The sequence below is a fragment of the Polistes dominula genome, unplaced genomic scaffold (genome assembly GCF_049000335.1).
Source record: "Polistes dominula isolate Pdom_NZ unplaced genomic scaffold, Pdom_raw_medaka contig_16, whole genome shotgun sequence".
Classification (NCBI taxonomy): Eukaryota; Metazoa; Arthropoda; class Insecta; order Hymenoptera; family Vespidae; genus Polistes; species Polistes dominula.
Window position 1 is genome coordinate 1,583,314 of NW_028301040.1, and position 21,360 is coordinate 1,604,673.

At 37.1% G+C, this 21,360-nt stretch overlaps 1 protein-coding gene across 5 annotated transcripts in view; it reads left to right on the forward strand.

Moving 5' to 3' along the window:
- Positions 1-20,689, forward strand: part of LOC107067204 (discoidin domain-containing receptor 2) — an 83,668-nt gene extending 62,979 nt beyond the window's left edge. For all 5 annotated transcript variants that reach the window (XM_089174884.1, XM_089174885.1, XM_015322500.2 and 2 more), the window contains 7 exons: positions 4,502-4,607; positions 8,029-8,260; positions 14,085-14,540; positions 17,251-17,458; positions 17,558-18,109; positions 18,387-18,484; positions 18,858-20,689. In XM_089174884.1, the coding sequence (XP_089031010.1) occupies positions 4,502-4,607; positions 8,029-8,260; positions 14,085-14,540; positions 17,251-17,458; positions 17,558-18,109; positions 18,387-18,484; positions 18,858-19,025 (1,820 nt within the window). In that variant the 3' untranslated portion in view covers positions 19,026-20,689. The remainder of the gene's footprint in view (positions 1-4,501; positions 4,608-8,028; positions 8,261-14,084; positions 14,541-17,250; positions 17,459-17,557; positions 18,110-18,386; positions 18,485-18,857) is intronic.
- The last annotated feature ends 671 nt before the right edge of the window (positions 20,690-21,360 follow it).

Here is a 21,360-nt window from a genome sequence, read left to right on the forward strand (position 1 = left end):
TCACGCTCTGTAAATATTCAAATAGATTTAGGATTTTCATATTCTTAAGTGTATTTATATAGTGTACGGTGATAGCAAGCAAGTAGATCTCAACGTAGATTAGAGACAGGGCATAGGTTTAGATTGAGACGGAGCATGTACTAGAGTTAACAATACCCATACACATACATACATGCATACTTATGTTTGACTGTGCACGATGCTAGGTGGATATGATTGCGCGAACGTGCACTGGAGTTTCCATCTCGTCGACAACACGCAGCCGAACTGACATGACGAGCGCGTGTCCTGGATGGAGAACCGTTACGCGAAAAGCTCTTTCTCTCTCTCTCTCTTGCTATCTCTATCCCTTTCTCTATTCCTCGTGTACGCACGCGCACATTACACCATTGTCATCCCTCGAGCAGTCGTCCTCCCATTCCAACCCCCATCCCAGTCTCCTTCCTCAATTATTCGCAAATCCATTAGATCCGCAACCGTCGGATACGAAATTATCAGCTTGCTCTTTGACGCATTAACATAACAACCTGACTATTATAGCGTTATCATTCGTCCATCCGTTCTGACATTATAGTCGTTTGATCCAGGTCACCCGGTCGATCTTACCTAGCTTTCATGTATTTAAAGGTATCTCCGCTTTGGGAATATTATCAGTAATCATAATTATGAAAGTTTGCCATGTAATGTTGAATAATTTGATTACTATTTAAAATACTCACGGGAAATTTTTATATAATTACGTAAAAAAACACAAGGTAGACCTAATTTCGAAAGAATATGAAGCGTTTCTTTCATTATTATAAATACGAACTTATTAAACTATGTACTTTTGTTGACAACTAATTTGGTCGTAAAAACTAAGTTTGAACTAAATAAATTCAACGCAATTCGAATGAAAAAAAAAAAATGAAAAAATGAAAAACAGAAAATCTTCAAGGGAGAAAGTAGGTACCAAAGAACAAAGTAGAATATCTCGGTACTATATTCTTAATAAGCACGATTTACGTCGCTAGTAAAGAGAGAAAGAGTATTTTCATAAATCCAGGCCACGAAGGCAAACGCAAAACACATGGCACGCTCAACACAAAGGGGTTGGAGTCTCGCATCCCCTCGAGAGGTAACCAACGCATGCAACTCGAGACGGTGATTTTGAGTCTGGTGAGGAGGCGGGTCGGTTCGCCCAAGGGATCTCATGGGGAAGGGTGTAAAAGGACCGATGGAAGAAAAGGCTCGGGCAGCAGGACGTCTGAGGAGGGACGGACGGTAGGGTCGCGTAAAAGTAGTACTTCCGTTTTTCCAGCCGTCGCGGCGCCAGAAAGAGAAACGACAAAGAGCATGCGCCTTCAGTTCACCACCTAACACTGCCACCACCACCACTACCAGCACTAACACTACCACCACCAGCACTACCTTTCCCTTCCAACAACCTACAGCCTAGGCTGTTTGTTTTTCCTGAAAGAGGCGAAAATGGCTCCCTTGGACCTCGACAATGAGCACGAATGGAAAGAAAGAAAGTAAAGGGAAAAGGGACAATGAGAATGAGAAAGAGAGAAATAGGAAGAAGAAGAGATAGCACTACAACACGACCACGATGTTGCCCAGAGGGAAAGCATGAACTTCTTTTGAGGTCATCGCTCTTCCAAACATTCATTCTAATTTCACTGGTCCGCACGAAAGGAGTTTCGTGTTCTCGGTTGATACAGAAAAGAGACAGAGGTAGATGAGAAAGAGAGATGGAAAATACCCGTGCAGCAGGTGGGCAACTGCTAATTTTGTTAAGCGAATAAAGTGTTAGACACTAGCATAATACGACCGAGGAAAAGCCATTACCTCTACTATTCATTATTAAAGAGTAAAAAAAAAAAAAAAAGAAGCTCGTGTCTTTGCTCTAACCAACGATTTTATTTGTTCCTTTTTCTTTTTTTTTCTTTTTTAAGATAAAAATTATTTTATTATTCTTATCTTCGTTGCTGATGCTTCGTGTTTGAATATCGTTGTTAATAACTTGAATATAAGACGTTGTTTTTCTTTATAAGAAAAAAACATAAGTAAATTAAAATTATTTTTATTCTTAATGAATCTTGTTGAAACGGTGAAAGCTCTTCTTAATCGGGCATGAATGCGAAACCGATCGATCAGGCACATTTCATACCTGACAGACTTTCTTTCTGTGGCCTTTAAAAAAATAAAAAAAAATAAAAATAAGAAGGAATACATTCGCGGGTAGTATTTAAAGCAAGACATGATTTATACGTTAATATCGCGGCGTAATAAGGCAGACCGCTTAATATGTTTTTCGCTAAGATCGAGAGAGTAATTAATTTACATTCGCGCCGTTGAACGAGGAAAACATGTAAAAGGAGGAAGGGTGGAAGAGACGAAGAGCGAAGACCACGGTCTGGACCGCGTACACAGTCATTAATAATAATCACCGAGTTAACAAAGGCAAGGGGGCATGGCGAAATTATTAAATCCGCCTGAGATAGAAGAATGAGAGAAAGAGAGAGAGAAAGAGAACTCTGGGCGTTGCGTTGTGAAAATTTTCCCTCGCTTCATTTCCTTCAACCATTTTACTCTGACGCAAGCAGAAAAAGGGCCCCTTCCTTCCTTCCTTTCTTCGTGAAACTAAAAACGCAAAGCCGGCAATCCTGTTGCTTCAAATAATTAGCACCTTCATAAACGTTTTCTTAGTATACCGCACTCCTGATTTCGTCATTTCAAATTTGCCTCCGTAGGAAGCTGATGTTCTTTTTTTTATTTGAATTCTTTGAATTTTTATTAATTAAATCATAACTCACTGATTTGTAGTATTTTATTAATTCGAGCCTACAACCAGTATTTGATTTGATATAATAAACTTAACAATTACATTGAAATGACATTTGAAAAAGAAAAAAACATAAAAAGGTGGGAGAAAAAAGGAAAAAGTGGATGATGGTACACTCTTGTCTCATAGAAAATGCCTTCTTCGAGAACGTACGAAGATTCGAAAAGCCTTCGTAGGAAAGCGCTTATCAGTTTGACAGCGGAAGAGAAAAGATGAAGAAGAAGAAGGAGTAGAGAAGAAGAGAAAGAGAGGAAGAAGAAGAATCTCGCGAAGAGGGTTGCTAGGGCATTCAATTTCCCTCTTCTCGCGGATGGATGAGGGCGGGCCCACCCTTCCGTTCGGAGCTGTCACTTCTTGAGAGTTATGGTGACCGAACGAGTGGCTGAGGCGGGCCAAACGTCGCATAACTTACTTCTACTTCTTCTCTTCCTTCTAATACTCTCTTTCTTTCTTTCTTTCTTTCTTTCTCATCTTACCTCCTTTCCAAGATGTCTATAAATACAGAAATCGAACCTGCTTTCCACAAGGAGACACAAGTTCGTTTGTTATCCCTAAATGAAATCCCACTTTTGTTCGAAAGCTTATATAACTTGTCTGCCAAGTAATATATCTACTTCGTAAATTATTGCAATTCATATCTGTAGATAATTTATGTTAAACAAACAGTTTTACATGATATTTGAGAAGTTCAAAAATTGTACTTTAATTTGTGTCCAATTTAAAGATCAAAGTTCTTAATTCTTATTCATTATCTTGGTTCACAAGAATTACAATATCAATTTTATTCTATCAGCTTGGTTTTAAGTAAACTAAAAATAGATATTTCTACTACGTAAAAAAGTTTTACTATATGATAACAGTTTTACCCCAGACCTGTACGTGAAATCTCGTAAGTGGCAATCAAATTTTATCTCTTCCCATTTGAGATTCAAAGTTTTTGGCTAGACTTTTTCTTAGTAGAAAAAGAAAAAAATGAAGAAGAAGAAGAAGAAAAAAAATAAAAAAGAGCATTTACAAGTTCACTTATTTACGTGGTCCCGGCAGCCTTTCGTGACGGGACAGAAAAATCAGTGGGAGAAAGTGGACGGGATAAGAGAGAAAAGGAAAGGATTTAGGAGGAGTAGAAAAAGGAGAAGGACGAGAAGAAGAAAGTTTGTGGATTTAAGGTCGTTGCACGAGTAAACGAGCTCGATAATCGTTGACGTGCCTGGCGATGATTCAGGAAACAGCTGTCGTTACAGCCAGTAGGAGTTGAATTTCCTACTTGAATTTATCGAGTTTACGAGAGCGAATTGAGCCAACGCTACCAATATTATCCGTTTTTTTTTTCCTCAGAACTTTCTCGCGGTATATATATATATATATATTCGTGTAGAGAGCAATCAAGGTCCCTTTTGATGTAGTTAAAAATTTCGTGGAAGGATAAGTGTCGATTTAAAAGTACCGTTAACGAATCAGAGTTTTCTTTTATTTTTTTTTTTTGAGTTTGCCTTATCGAATGATACAATCTATAAAAGGTGTACTATTTTTAGATGGAAGGGAGGATTGATCATAGGTAGTATCACGTGCTACGAAAGTCTTTCAAAAAATCATATTGATTCAAGAAGGAGTGTCGAATAAATGTGCGTAACCGAATCTCCCTATTTTTTTCGTTTTTTTTTTTTTCGTTTTCAGCACAATGCATCGCACCCTTAGGAATGGAGTCCAGGGCGATCCCAGATGCCGACATTACTGCCAGCTCGAGTTTTGATAGCGGAAACGTTGGACCCCATCATGGACGGTGAGTAGAGTAGAGTATATTCTTTTTCCCTTCTTCGATACGTTCACGTTGCTTCGAGCATACAATAAGATAGAAAAAGAATACACACATATATATATATATACAAAAAAAAATGTTGTGGTATCGATCGACAGTCAAGAAGCACTTTGCTTCCATACTTGGTTCGTGGTGGTAAGTCGTTTTGTGGATACGTGAGAAACGATGTCACTTCATCGATGACACGTTCGTCATATCCCTACCAACGTTTTCGAGATAAGTAAAGATCTATCTCGAGAGTTGCTTACCATATCAATCAAATACCAGTAAACTGTACGTCTACTTTGGCCGTCAGCTAGCAATGAGGATTAATGACGCCTGGGGATTCTAAGCCCCGCATGCTGAATCATTTGTATCGGCCAGCTTCAAAGCTCTTTGGACGCCCTAAATGCTTATACCCTTCCCCATACCTAGTCCTTTGATTATACGTGCGAGTTAATTACCATTGAAAGAAGAAAAAAAAAGAAGAAGAAGAAGAAGAAAGAAAAGAAAGTAATTCAACAGAGTCTGGTATATGTGATACAAAGGGTCGTTTGGACCACCTACGGTGTTTAGTGTATATTCTCTCAATGGTTCCTACTTATATTCCCATCGACCATTTATTTGACTGTTTTTTTTTTATTGTCGTACTTCGTACATTTGAAAGTTAACTCGTGGGAAAAAGGTCATTCGTTATTTTTATTTTTTAACTAATTTTTCAAATAATTAATGTATGCTACAAAGCATACACTGGATTTTCAAACTTTCTCCTAAGTACATTTAAATCACATCCCATAAACTTTTGTCTCCGTAAACATTTTAGCAACACTTTTATCCAATCGTTAGGCAAGATTTTTCATTCGAAAAGCTCGAAAGCGCATTAATAGGTTATGCGGTAGATCTAGAAAAAGAAGGATAAGACGTTTTTTTTTGTGTGACACTAGTATTGGCAACACGAAGAAAGCCCCGTGAATGCAATACCGATATCGTTCGCTCCTACGCAGTCTTTTCCTAGTAGACCCGTCTAGACCTCCTTCAACGAGCCCTTTTAAGGTTTCTACGATGCCACGGGCTTCCCGGTGAATACCCTATTTACCTGTACGCCTTCCATTTACCCTAAAAAACCCATATTTAAACTCTGTTTGTACACACTTTAATGCTATCTCTCGATCGCCATGCCGTTTTAACAATTCCACGTTCCTACCATTCTTCCCATCATTTTTAACCTTAAACGAGTGTCCATAACGTTAATGATATTCGTGATAAGGAAAGACGTCTTCATTAAAGTTACATAATGCTATAAGGGCAGCAAACTTAACGTGTTAACGAGAACGGATTATTCATGTTTTCATATCTTTTTATTTAGTATCATTTAATATCAAACATAACGACAAATTCGCGATAGAGATCTTTTATTGAGATTATCAAAGATATCACAATGAAGACAGATATAAATAGAAAAATGAAAAATTTTCGATAAAAATTTGAAACGTTTTATATTGAAATAAATGAAATCGGGAATATACTCGACGTTATATATAAATCCTTTCAACTAGAAATGTACCTTCTGTCTTCCAAAGTTCTCTCTCTCTCTCTCTCTTTCTCTCTCTCCCTCTCTCTGTTTCATACCCCTTGTCTTCTTCCTCTTCTCCTTCGTCAGACGGATTCGAAGTTTTCGCGACTGGTGGAGAGAAACACGTTGGATTTCGACGTCCATTATATATCCCAGCGTATGCTCGACTTCTGGCACGTTCGTGCTTTCGACAAACAGTTTCTCCCGATAATCGAGTAACTCACTCCACTCTTCTTCTTCTTCTTCTCTCTCTCTCCCTCTCCCACTTTCCTTTAGTTCTCTCAAAAGCTTCTCGCACCGATTTCGCCAACGTGGCAGCTCCAGGCAGTGTGTCTACTAGCAGCGTAATCGTCCGTTCTGAGATTTATCGTGGAGCGGGTGCCGCGTACGCGGAATGTCTTTGATGCCCTGGACTGTATCAAAGTGGCAGCCAGACAGTTCGAGCTCTCTTAATGGGCTATGAGTTATGGTCCTTCACGGTGGTGCATATTATCTATCTCTCTTTCACTCCTCTATCCTCCTTTACACCCCTTTCACTTTTATTTTCTTTCTTTATTCCCCTTCTCTCCCTTTCTCTCTCTATTTACCTCTCTTTCTTTTTCTATCCACCACCCCTTTCGTTTCACCGTTTTCCTTCACTTCCTCTTCTTTTTTTCCTTTTTTGTTTTCTTCCTTCCTTCCTTCCTTCCTTCCTTCCTTTCCAACTACAACTCCACGAGTTCGTTCCGTGTACTCATTTTTACTGCCCTTCTAGTCAAAGCAAAACTCAAAGTTCTTACACTTTATAAAGAGAGAGAGAGAGAGAAAGAGTGAGAGGTAGTAAAAGAGTTTAAGAAACAGAAAGGATTATGGTTGATATCTTTGTCGCAAAATAATTTACCGTTAATTTCTTATTACCCGGTCTCTTTAATTTCCTTTTTCAACTAATTAAATTTTCTATCATTATTCCGAGTAAGTTGAAAATAAAAAACATATTTATGGAAATATATTAATTTAAATTAATATTAAATGTGAATTCGTTGTTTCATAGTGTAAAATAAAATTTCTTAAATATGTATATAACACCGATATAAAATATTCATTGATTATTCATTGTTAACATTACAAAGAACATTCCAATCATTTGTCAAAGGATTAATTCGAAAGGTACTCGAATCGTTCGAAGGATTCTTCGGTAAAGAGTACGCTTCTCTGAGTGTCTGAGTGTCGCTAAAGGTATGTGCGAATACAATTATTAGCCAGCTCGAAGTGGCTTCACTATCGTCGTCCTCGTTGCCCTCATCCTCGTCGTCCTCATCCTCGTCGTCCTCATCCTCGTCGTCCTCGTCGTCATCGTCGTAGTCGTAGTCGTCGTAGTTGTCGTTGTAGTCGTCGTTCTCGCGATGGTGCCACCTCATCTTTAATTCATGTCATCCGGTGGCTTGGCACGATCGATAAATTATAATTTCACTCCCCCGTATCAACTCCACCTCATGCAGCAAGGTGACGGTTATCCGTCGGCCAGGAAGACGATCACGTATTTATGCGACTTCCTTTTCTCGATGATGCACACATCGCTTCCGTTCGCAATCCTTTTATTTAACCTTTTCTCTTGTTATTTTTATTTTTGTTTTTTATTCTTGTTGTTGTTTTATATCTGTGATTTCTCTTACGTCAGAGCAATATGGGTGATATATTGTCTTAGGTCAATCGATCCTATAAACATTTTAAATCGTACAGTAAGAGAAAAAACAATAAAGATTAAACGACAAAATAAGAGGTTTAGATTTTTTTTCTTCTTTTTCTTCTTCTTCTTCTTTATTTTAAAAGAAAATATTGACCCTTTTTCCCCAGGCTTAAGCAAGAAAGTCACGGCGGTGCATGGTGCCCGAAGCAACAGATCACAACGGAACCACGAGAGTGGTTGGAAATCGATTTACACACGGTGCATATGATCACGGGAACTGGCACTCAAGGTCGATTCGGAAATGGACAGGGCGTTGAATATTCGGAAGCATATCTTCTGGAATATTGGAGACCGAAACTTGGCAAATGGGTTCGCTACAGGGATGTTCGTGGCGAGGAGGTGAGTTATATACCTATTATCATCATTTTCTTATTTGATTAACGTATAATAAAAGCTATATATACTTATTCATATTTCCATATGAAATATTGTACTTTGAATTTCTACATTGAAGAGAATAAAAAAAAAAAAATTAAAAAAGCAATAGATAAACAAATGTGCTCGAATTTTATCTCATCAACGTTCATAAGATGAAATATTTATTTAAAAGAGATAATTTTATTGAATATTTCAAATATATTCATCCGGCCCATATCTTCTTTATATCCTAGTAGCACTTGAACTACCATCGTTGACCCCTAGAGACCAGCTCCCGGTAACCGTACTTCGAATAAATGACCACAGGCTTTTATGACGAACGAATAATTCAAATCGATCGCCGAAGTTATAGTAATTTATCCGAATAGAGTCACATTAAATGCGAGATGGAACACGATAGAGGTTAAATTTAGTCGAGGGCAATGTGCATAAAATGGCCGTGCGTGAATGCGTGAGTGCGTGCGTGCGTGCGTGCGTGCTTATGTGCTTACATACGTGTACGAGGATTATTGAGAATGATTTGTTGCGTTGTCCACGAGTCTAAAGGCCGACCACGAGCAGCAACTAAAGCGTGACATTAACAAGACGTAAATCTTCAATGTAATACGCTATTTTCCAGAGATCTACGCTCTTCCTCTCTGTATCTCTATCTCTTTCTCTCTTTCTCTTTCTCTCTGTCACCGTTTCTTTTTCTTTCAACATTTTACTAGAATAGATTCGTAACCGGGAACTCCTACTAACTCCTTAATTAAGTAGACAATACCTACACAATATCTTTAACTTTCTTATGAACAGTTATGTTTAAAGCACATTGGACAAATATTTTGAAAACTTTTTCTTATGATATTGTATTTTTGTTTTTTTTTTGTTTTGTTTTTTACTATATAATGATTTCTTTATTACATTTTGTAGAAATACCAAAGGAAATCTCAGTTTTATATATCGATTTACTCGTGGGAAATCCGCAGTGTATCATGAATACATAGATATATAGGAGGTGAGATCTTATCAGCTTTTGGTTGGACAACGCTTCAATCTCGTAGAAGTGTAGTGGACTAGGGTTTAGCCGAACTTGCTCTACTCGAGCTTGTAAATGAATCCGATTGTTCTGTAATTCTCATTGCACTTAATCTACATATTCACTTTGGGGCAGAGAGAGAGGGGGGAAGGGGTTTTGTATATATTTGTACGAGACAAAATATATACGTTCGTCTTTTACAACGATTAAATTAATTTATACATGACTCTGATGTAACTTGAACGAAGTATGGACGAGGTATTATCAAGATTGGATTTAATTTTATAGAATTAATAATAATAATAATAATTATAAAATAAAATTTAATTTTTGAAATGATACTTTATACTAAGATTTAGATCAAAGTTTGTAAGAATCGTTATTAGAGCATGCGCAAAATTTACGACAAGATATCTTTGAAATACGTATCGAAAGAAAGAAAGAAAGGAAGGAAGAAAAAAAAAAAAAAAAAAAAAGGAACGTAAAGCGTCCGATCGTTGAAGAGGTTTTCCTCGGGAGTTAGTACGAAAGAGGGCTGCCTCGAGCTTATTTGTATAGGAGGGTGGATCAATAAAACGAGGGAAGGGAAGGTCGTCGCGTGCACACGGGTCAGACGATATTCAACTCACCTATATAGAACGTACCTGTCTGAATAGGCGAGGCCATACCGAAGTACTCCACGAATCTCACGAACTGCGAAATTCTAAAGGGATCACGGCTCTCCAGAGATGCCCTTTATACTTCGATATGGATTTCCTTGTTTCTATGACTTTCTTTTTCTTTTTTTTTTCTTTTTTTTTTTTTTTTTTTTTTTACTTTTCTCTTTGCCTTTTTTTTTGTCTGTTTTTCTCTCTTTTTATTATTTATTCATAAACTCGGTGAAGGTCTTTCATCGTCGATTCAGTTAAACACAATATTTGACTTCTTTTTTTTTCTTCTTTGAAATCATTCGGAATCCAAATTAAAAGCCTAAATAATAACGAATAATTTTCATCCAACATGTAACTAGACACTTATTTCATTGTTAAACGATATTCCTCGAAATAATTATTGTACACGTTCGTTGATACGAATCGTTAACTTTTTGAGACCTGATATTCGTATTACATTACTTCCGATTATTTGTACAAATGAATTCTATTGAATAACAATTAACGCGAATCCAATTACGTTTTCCGTCTACACTTTTACAGAATAATAATATAATTTACTTTATCACTAATGCGTATGATGATTACGTTCGAATACAAAGGAAAGATATTGTCGAAAATAATAGAAAATACGTTTTCCTATAACGATGCAGGGATTATTTATTTTCATAAAAAGTAAAATGTTTTAGTAGAAAGTTAAAGAGGGTAAAGTCTTCTCTATCATGGGTCGATACGACCTGGAAGAGTCCACTCTGAAGGTTTTACTCGAAGGACACCAGTTCGAAAGGATAAGAGAAGGTTGGGCCCACCCAAGAGGTTGATACGAAAGAGGGAATGAAAGAGAAAAAGAAAAAAAGAAAAAAAAAGAAAGAGAGAAAACTAGAGAGAAAGTGCGAGTATAAATCCGCAGAAATTCGCGTCCCGGCGGTACGTTCTCCTCTCCTGCTGAGAGAAACATCCTTCTCAATGTGTGTGCGTGTTTCTCGTCGCTTAATTACGGAACGACGTTCTTCGTCCTTATCGTACGTACGATCGTCGAGCGTTCTTTCGAGGACGCTCGACCTTCGTAGAATATAACCGGTACGGCTGTCAGCGAGTCGTGTTCACGGACTATTAAAGGAAATTAAGAAAAATCTACGAGGCAAGGGTATCTCTTTGCTTGCACACATTTATGTATACCTATATCCGAACCAAAGTCAAAGTAAAAATATACAGAAAACGACTTCATTCCTGGCGGTCCCCCGCGTAGGCGTCCGAGACACCAATTCGGTAATTATTTTCTGACACGAGTAAGAACTTTTATACGGTCGTAACAAAAAAAAAAACTACCTTCATTCAGCTTGAGTGCATTCGTGTCAACCCTCACGTATATATCGATCGGTACAACGTGTAAAGAAACTAACACATCTTTCTATTGAAACTTCTGTAATGTCGATTAACGTGAACTAAAATGAAAATAAATTGAATATAATTTTGAGTTAATTTTTTTTTTTTATTTGTAAAATTAATTACAACAAATATAGTTAACGTAAGAATTTCAAATTATTCATTTTAATTAATTCGGTAATTTTCATTTTCTAACACATTGATTCTCAACATTTTTAGCTTCTCATTTTTATATCGTTACTTGAAATAAGACGAGTATCGATAGTAGATTCTGTAAAAGAAGAAGAGTACTACTTCGTTTAGGAGGAAGAGATACATTTTAGTTTGTTTTACTCTTTTCGAGCCATTACTTCGTACCTGTGGGGGATATCTCGATAAGATACCAATCGAGATGTTTCACTTGTCCCTGTACCATTCTTCTTTTCATTTCTTTTTTCTTTATTTCTTTTTTTCTTTTTCTTATTCCCTCTCTCATATCCTCTTTCTTTTCTTTTTCCTCTCCCGGAAGATAATTTCGTAAATATCAACCGCGAATTTGGAGAGGGTGGACCTAGCAAATGGAAAGAGAGAGAGCAAAAATACGACGGCATTTACGAGTCGTCGGGCCGTTCGCGCGCTCGCCAGGAAAAATAAATAATCTCGATATTTATCTTCCCTCCCACGTTATAAGGAGTTGCTGCTAGAGCCAGTGAAGTATAGAGAGAAAGAATGAAAGAAAGAAAGAGATGAAAAGAGGGAAGCCGCAAACGGATTCAGAGTAAAAGACTTTTTCTCTTGATATCGCTTCTTAAATTATTTCTTCCTCTCCTTTCTCTCCTCCCATTTCTTGACATTTCTTCTTCTTCTTCTTCTTCTTCTTCTTCTCATTCTTCATCTTCATCTTCATCTTTTTCTTCTTCTTCTTCTTCTTCTTCCTCTTCTTCTTATTCTTTTTCTTCTGAAACATTTTATTTTTCTATTTTTCTCCTCTACATTTACGACGAGATTTTCGGGTAGACAAATTCCAAAGAAAAAGAGTGGTGCCGATGCGACAAAGAGGTAGGCGTGGCTCAAAACCAACGCCCATTTTATGTTAATGTTTTCCTCGCGTTTAAGACGACGCATCGATGAGTATACAGGTAGCTGACGGTAGGCAGACTCCTGTCGTCGACTTGTTCGGAATTTGCTACGAACCAGTCTTGTGAACATAAAACACCTTACGCGGATATTCATATTAAAAAGAGGGAAAGAAAATATAAAAATAATAATCTTTCCTTCTTGTGTTTTCTTTTTTCAAATGTTCGAAATATAAATTATTCAATTATTTTTTATACCTCATGTTCGCATTAAATGAAATACTAAGAGAACATCGTTTCTATTAACTTTCGGCATGTCGTGATTTTGCATTCCTTTTATTATCTAATTATTAATAATGATCGTGTTAAATTAAGAAACGAATTAAGTGGACAAATGAAATAAAATAAAAAAGACGAAGATCCCTTGGTAAAAGGAATAACGATAATGCTTTGTAGTAAACGTACGAAACGTCTCTCGATTGGAATCTTATCGAAATGTGTTACGTGTACGAATACGAATGGCAATGTTAAAAGGAGAGAGAGGAAATGGTAGAAATACCGATGTCTCGCGAACGACGATAATAGGGTCGTTAACACTGCCAAAGAGAAAGGGAAAAAGAATGAGAAGATACGAACTAAAGGGAGAAAGAGAATAAACAGAGAAAGGGAGAGAAAGAAATAGACAGAAAGATGTATATGTACTAGGAGTAGGTGAAAAGAAAGTAAAAAAAAAAAAAAGCAAAAAAAAAGTGGAAAGAAAAAAGAGAGAGGAAAAAAAAAGAAAATGAGAGAAGAGGACACTAGTTCTCGTGATTGTATACTCTCCTCGTAATGTGCAGTACGCTCACGTAATTAACCATACGTGAGAAGGTTGTAGGTATTACGCGAGAACCGAGGAACCTAGTCGACGAGAGTTGTCCCTAAGTGGAAAATAAGAGAGCCTTTGTTTCGAAGGGTCTCTCGCTCTTCGAGAAATTCTCGATATTCCCTACTCGCCCTAACCCACTCTTTCCGTTGCGCTATCTTTATCTTTCTTTTACCCTTTTCTTTCTCTTTCGCTTTCTCTTAGCGAATCTTTTCGTCGTTCCTTGCTCCTCGCGGTCGAATGGTCGAATAGAACGAGCCTTGTTTCGAACCAACTCCCCGCCAACTGGACAAATCTTCTCCGACTTTCTCCTTCCAACCCCCTCCAGCCCCCTTCATCCTCCATCTCCTTCTTTTTCTTTTCTGCAAGAAAGACAGTGGGGTGAGAGAGGGGGACGGAGTAGCGAACACTCAAAGAATATTACGAACGAGTCTTGTATCTTCTAACGATGCGTTATCCTTAAAATGAAATAAACGAAATAACTCTCAGAGATGCTTTTGTAATGCCGAAACGATCTGAGTACTCTCTTTTATATAAGAGATATGTCTCATCTTTTTGCTTCATTCCCTGTCACAACATAGTAACTCGATCGTCCCTTGTATCGAGCCAATGTGATTAGCGAAACAGGGATGTTGGATAAAATTAATGGTGTTTAAAGTGTCATCGTATTAGAAAGAGATAATCAACGTTATTTAACAATAATTAAATATATTTTCATTATTAAACACAATGCGATATTTGTTTAGTTCGAAAGGATTTTAAATTACGTATATTGAACTGATGGATTTTCTTTTGTTTTCTTTTTTTTCAGGTGATAAAAGGCAACACGAACACCTACCTAGAATCGAAACACGAGTTAGACCCGCCAATGTGGGCGAGCAAAGTACGATTTCTTCCTTACAGTTATCATCGTCGTACGGTTTGCATGAGAGTCGAGTTGTATGGTTGTCCTTGGAACGATGGTATCGTTTCATATTCAATGCCACAAGGAGACAAACGCAGCAACTGGGAGTTCTTTGATGCTACTTACGATGGTTACTGGGACGGTCAGCTCCTACGAGGTTTGGGTCAACTAACCGACGGCAAGATCGGCCCAGATAATTTTAAGATGAGCTACTATGATTACGATCGTGGTCAAGGTTGGGTCGGTTGGAGGAATGACACTCGTTCCGGTCATCCGCTTGAGATTAAATTTGAATTCGACCACGTCAGGGAATTCTCAGCCGTTCACATTTACTGCAACAATCAGTTCACTAAAGAAGTACAGGTGAGTTTAGAAAATTCTTTTTTTTTTTTATGTACGAACGATTTTAAGAAGACCGATTAAGAAATCTTTTTAAATCGGTAATTTACTTAGCGATACAAAAATATATAAATATATATTATAAACTAGTAACTAGGAGTAACGAAGAGTTGTTTGTTAACATTAATTAGTACGTTAGAGGAACTTTATCGTTAAACTAATAATCGGATTATGTTTTCTAAAGTTATATAATTAGGAAAATATTTTCAAGAAGAGTTAGGAAAACAAAATCGTCTAATGATGTCACGTACGCAACCGTGAAATACCAGGAAAGCGGTTGTCTATGTATTAAATTTAACTAAACGCGATAATATACACGATGACTTCATCGTTCTTTCCAAGTTCTCGCATGTCTGCCCCGCTAACTTTCTTTTCGATCGATAACATCGCGCATAACATACACGCGACTCACTCGTGAACACACATATATAGTAAAGAATTCCTGAGCGTATAGTGACGATCATTGATGCACTTTACTTGTGCCCTTCTCTAACCAACTTACTGTTCATTACTCCCACCCATTTCCCCTACCTCTCTCTTACTACTTTATGCTTACCAAGAACGAACAGTGTAACTCCACGTAGTCGTAATTTTTTTTCTATCATTTTTTACCAGTCCTCTTTGTCAAGTACAGTATTTCTTTTCTCGTTCAACAATGAACACTCGCGTGCATTCTCACACTGGTTACTAACTTATTAAAGACACTAGTTGTGTCCATCTTACTATACCGTACACACAGAACCTATTATTTCCGTGACTTTCACAAAACTTTGTCGTTAGACGAAGTTCCAAGCTCGTCGTCGTCGTTGTTGCTTCGAACAATCCTCGGAAGTCTTGGGAATATCGAAAAATTCGAACGATGAAGCTTTCCGTATAACATAGAAATGTCTGCAGACGTAGAGAAGTATATAATATGCGAGTGACGAAGAGGAAATTGGAAGACCCTCGGGCGACTTTTCGTTTGCACCAAAATGGCGACCAAAAGAAAAACGGGCTATAGGGGGGAGGAAAGAATAAAGGAAGAAGAAAAAAGGAGAAAATATGAATAGGAGGAGAAGCTTATGCTGGAATGATAGTTCGAGGAAAGGAAAAAAAAAAGGTAGAAAGAAAGCGAGAGAGAGAAAGAAAAAAAGACAGAACCATAAATATAGAGTCGGGTAGAAAACCTATACGATAGAAGAAGATATCCAGAGCAAAGCTTTAATCCGTGCCCGGAAAAGACGAGGGTGGTATGTACGGTATAGAATCCAGTTTTCATGTTGGAGTCAAGGTCGAGGTTGTAGGATGGTTAACGAGGCGCAACAACGGTTAGCCTCTGGCTTTGCTAGGTGGAATGAGATAGTATGAGAGAGAGGGAGAAAAAGAGAGAGAGAGATTGGAACCATAGTTAGGAGAAAGCTTCTTTCGCTTGTCGGCATTAACGCGTAGGGATTCTCCTCGACGGTGGTTGGCCCTTCCGCGAAAATTTTCCAGCTCGCACTGGGATCTCTCTATATAATGGGCCGCGAAACACTCTTCTACCGGTATCAAGATTTATTTGAATAGAGCGCCTCATTACCCGGCTCGGGAGCCGATTGTATAGCCGCGACCAAGCGAGTGAGAGGGAACGAAGAACATGGTGAGTGGAATAAAGGAAGAAGAGAAGGATAGCAAGTAGGTTGGGTTGGCAGTAGGAACGCTCGTCGGTAACGCGGATTTAAGAAGGGTGGAAGAGTAGGTTCGAAGGGAGCAAGGTAGAGTCGCGAGAGCTTCTCTATCTTTCTCTCCGTCTGTCTCTCTTTCCTTTTCGTACACACAATGGTAGCAAGCAAGCAACGACCCGGAGAGTACAGATACGCCACGTATTCGAATACAATACCGGCAGTCTGGCAAATCGGCAGTACTTAGATGTATAGGAAAGCCTAGAGGAAAGAGAGAGACAGAAATGAACTGAGTAAGAGAAAGTGTATATGTGTGTGTGAGAGAGAGAGAGAGAGATAGAAGAGTAGTTGGCAACCTTCTCAGCCCATTCCACTTCTGAACAACTCCTTCTATTAACAAGCGAGTGCCCACTTGCACGGATAGGACACGTCTCCTGAAAGACACTGCACTTCAAAGCACCGTCAGTAGTCTTCTATCTTCGTCTTTCTTTCTTACCCAAGATGGTGTTTCCATTTCTCTTAGGTAGAGACGAAAAGCTCATCTTAGACAGAGTTTGATAATCTGGGTTTTGTAATCTTCGCTTTCGTGTACCACGTACCAGCCCTAGTTCTCTTGCTATCTCTCTTCGTTTATCTGTAGGTTCCTCCTCTTCACGATCTCCTTCAACTAGCAAGAGATCCAAATTAGCATTCCGCGCGTATTCGCATCTTCGATCCTGATGCATCAGCGTTAAGGTCGTTATCCGTTCTCTCCTTCTCCTTCTCTTACCCACTCACTCGCTCATTCACTCATTCGCTTGCTCGCTCCCTCCCTTGCTCGATGGTGATAACGATAATAGCCTTTGATTATATCCATAATCGAGTGCGCTTTAAGCGCTCGTAATAGCGTTAATAAGCGATATTTGCCGATTTAACGAGAGTTGAGATTGACTGCGTTAACGAGACAAGACTGTTAACGTCCTTCCGACCCCGACGTAGGCGGATTACATATCAATAAAAAGGACTCAACCGACGTTTTGTTTTTTCTCCCTTAGGTGTTCTCTGAAGTTAGCATCATGTTCAGCGTGGGTGGCAAGTATTACACTGGCGATCCAATCGTCTATTCATATATGGAAGATAAAATCTTCGAACAATCTAGAAACATTACGATCAAACTTCATCATCGAATTGGCAAATTCGTCAAGTTGAAGTTTAGTTTCGCTGCCAAATGGATTATGATCAGCGAAATTACTTTTGATTCTGGTAAATTCATGTATTATTTTTGTTTATAAATGAATTTGGAAACATTTAAAAACAAATTTGTTTAATTACATTTTGTTATCCAACTGGCAAATGTTACAGATATCGCACATGGTAATTTTACTCCGGAAATTCCACCAACAACAGAAGCACCGCGCAGTCGTGATAGAAATTCTGCACGAGACAATCCCTTGCAAGCCGAAGTTCCCATTACCAAACAAGACGAACCTACGTACATGGCCGTAGTTATAGGTGTTTTAGCAGCTGTCATTTTACTATTAGCGGTAGCCATTTTTCTCATAGTCTCGCGTCATAGGCAGAGAAAAAACTTTGCCAGTCCATTGGGTGCCAAAAGTGCTATTCCTTCGAGTAATCATCAACATTTATCACCGGAATCGGCATATGGAACCACAGAAAAGGATCCTTCTTTAATGACGTACAGAGTTGAAGAATTAGATGATCGTTACGCGGGAACCAAATTAACAACCCTTCCACGTGATCTCAATGATCGGTTATTGGGGGATGTTAGGTTGGACGAGTACCAGGAACCATTTCACGAGAACAAATATCGTGAACCTCCTCATGCTGCTTACTACGGATACAGCACTGTCGTTATAGACAACAAAGATCTTCACGATAGCGTTGAACAATCTGGTGAGTCAAAAAGTTCTACTATTTTTTTTTTTTTAAGAAAAAAAAAAGGTTACACGCGTTATAAAAACGGAATCTTATATTTTATTTATTAACATGGCGAATGACTTAACATTTTATTTTTTTTCCATTACCCACTTCGATTTTAATCTTAAAGTAATTTTTAACTTTATTGTGTTCATTTTAATAGTAGTCGTAGCCAACGAACGATTAATTTGCCATGTTCGTGATACTCTTTTTCGAGTCACTAAAGTAGATTCGTGTGGTCTATATCGTGCAGATGCCACCTACGATTACGCGGTACCAATGCCTGTGCCTAGCGTGAGCAGCGATCAAGATAGCGTATTTTCCAAGTCGTCATCTAGAGGCAGTGCGAAGGTAAGCACCCGGTCTTTTCGAATTTTAGATCTACAATAGTCGACATTGTTAGATAACATTGTTTTATAGTTACTAGACAGTTAACAATAATATTGGTCAATCAAATTTCCTTATAACACGTATTTATTAAATTCATTCTAATTTTCAACTTCAGCCTGTAATCCGATGGATTCATATTTATCATTAATAAATTCTTAATTTTTTTAAACGAGAAACGGTGTTTTACAATTATATTATTTTTCCGAATAATTATTATTTTCATACTTATTTATATTTTATCGAAAAAAGAATTGGAACTTTTAATTATAGATCAAATATAAGTTAAAAAAAAAAAAAAACGGAATTTTAATGAGTCATCATGTTGTTCTCTTAGGCTTGTTTACAGAGCTTTTTCCCACCTCCCCCGCCACCGATGAGTGCTCCACCACCTCGCGGCTCGAACAATCTTACGTACTCTAATCCACCGAGTCCAGAACCAGTATGCGAACGCGAACGCAGAGGAAGCAAACGTAGGGAACATTCTCTCCATAGATACGCGTAAAAAAACGTTTGTGGCACATGTTCATCTCCAACACGCATACCTGCATACATAACATAAACATTACATTAACACGAAGTGTACACGCGCGCGCATTCTTCGGGGACATACGCAAAACGTGTCGAAGGTTACCGAGGTACGTTAATTGCACAATTTGATTAATTACTACAACACTTTGGTCTTTGCTCTATTTCAACTTACTCAAATGATATTTACATGTATTAAATAAAAAAAAAAAAAAAAAAAAAATAAAAAATATGACAAATATTTGTATATATTTAATATTATATTTAAAATCGGTGACCAATCAATAATTATTTACCGTTATCGATATCTAAATTGTAATTATTTTTCATCATCTTATATTATTAGTTTATTTATTATTTAAATATTATCGGAAAATGAATTCCGATAAACAAATATAGTTGAAATGGAACAAGTCTAACGGGTTAATAGAAAGAAGGAAGAAAATAAGCAATGAAGATCAAGCAATATACGTTGAACTCTCTTAAATGCGTATTCGCAGTAAGAGATGACCATAATAAACAATATTTACAAAAAAAAATCGTATGCGTTCGATTAATAAAAATAGTTCTTACAAAATTTATCGGATTTAGTTTGTTCTCCTTCGACGTGCACTGCCATTGACGCACTATTAACAATGTAATAATCGTAGTTAAGCGTTAAACATTCGGGGGAATATATAGTATGTATATATATATATATATATATATATATGTATACATAGATATATACATACTATAAATAATATACAATGTAGTTAGATAATACGCGCGTTATATTCTCACGGTTGTATTACACGAAATTAGCATATCAAATTTTAATAACAATAATCGCGAATAATCGCACGGATTTTAACTCTTCTGGAAATTCAATGTCGCGACGAATATTTCTTTGTAATAATAATAATAATTGTAATAATAATAATAATTATAATAGTAATAATAATAAAAATAATAATAATAATAATAATAATAATAATAATAATGATAAAAGGATTTGTAAAATAATCCGATCGTTTGTATAGGAAAAAGAAAAAAAAGAAAACAGAAAAAAAAAGAAAAAAGATAAAAAGAGAAAGAGACCTGGATGTGATCGTAGAAATAATAAAATCTACGATGATCGAACAAAGAATACAGCCAATCGAGATCGAACGTATGTGTATGTAAATCATTCAGAAGACATATCTTTTGTAGAAAAGCAACCTAGGTACTTGTAGGTATCGGTTTGCTTTGATTTTTTATAAGCTTACGTCGTTTCTCGCTATTCAAAGGACCTCTTCTCCCCTCCCCTCTCCCCTCCTCCCCATTCTTTCTCTTTCTCTCTCTCTTTCTCTCTCTTTCGTACTCACTGCTACACATATTCTGGATTTTATAGAATACTTTATTCTATTATCGTATAATCATTTCTTTTGATCCTTTAACTCTCTTTCTCTTTTTTTCTTATTAATAATATTATTCTAATGATCGCTCAAAAAAATATATATATATATATAAATATATATTAAATTTTTATCGCTTATAGTAGCGCGATAAAAAGATTTGCGAGAAAAGACGAAAGCTATTTGTATATATTATCTTCTTTATGTATGTATAATCTATTTACTTGGTAAAGAAGAAAAGGAAAATAAACAACATATATATATATAATAAAAGCGCGAGATAAAGAACATGAACGCGTTGTCGTCGTCCCTCGTCGTCACGAAATTTAATCGAGATAACATAACAGACGGATTTCCAGAACGAGTAACGCTAATGATTCGCTCTGTTCGGCACGCATGTGCAACAAGATCGAGCTCACTATCGATTCGAGTCCAACCAAAGGATATACACACGCATATATTATATATATATATATATATATATATATATATATACATATATATTATATATATATATATAGATATATATGTATATGTATACATAATACGTGTCCTACAAGTACACATAGATGAAAGAGTAAGAAGAACGGAAGAAGAAAAAGAAAAAAAAAGTTAATGTCGAGCTTGATTAATCGAATATTTATATATTCGAAAGAGAACATCGACACGATCGGTTGAGGGTGAATTGAGGGAGAGATACGGTGGGGGGGGGGAAGGGCCGAAGGATAATTAATCGTTCGATAATTACAAACGCTTGCTTTTACGAGCCCGTTGTGGGCTGGCTTCGATCGAGTTTGATCCATAGAAAAAAGCGTTTATAAGGATCTATATAATAGTGAGCTTCGGTCTCGAATCTTTAGTGAAGACTGACGTGTTTCGATAAATTCATGATAATATGTTATATTATTATTTAATTATATAATGAACTCTATCCGA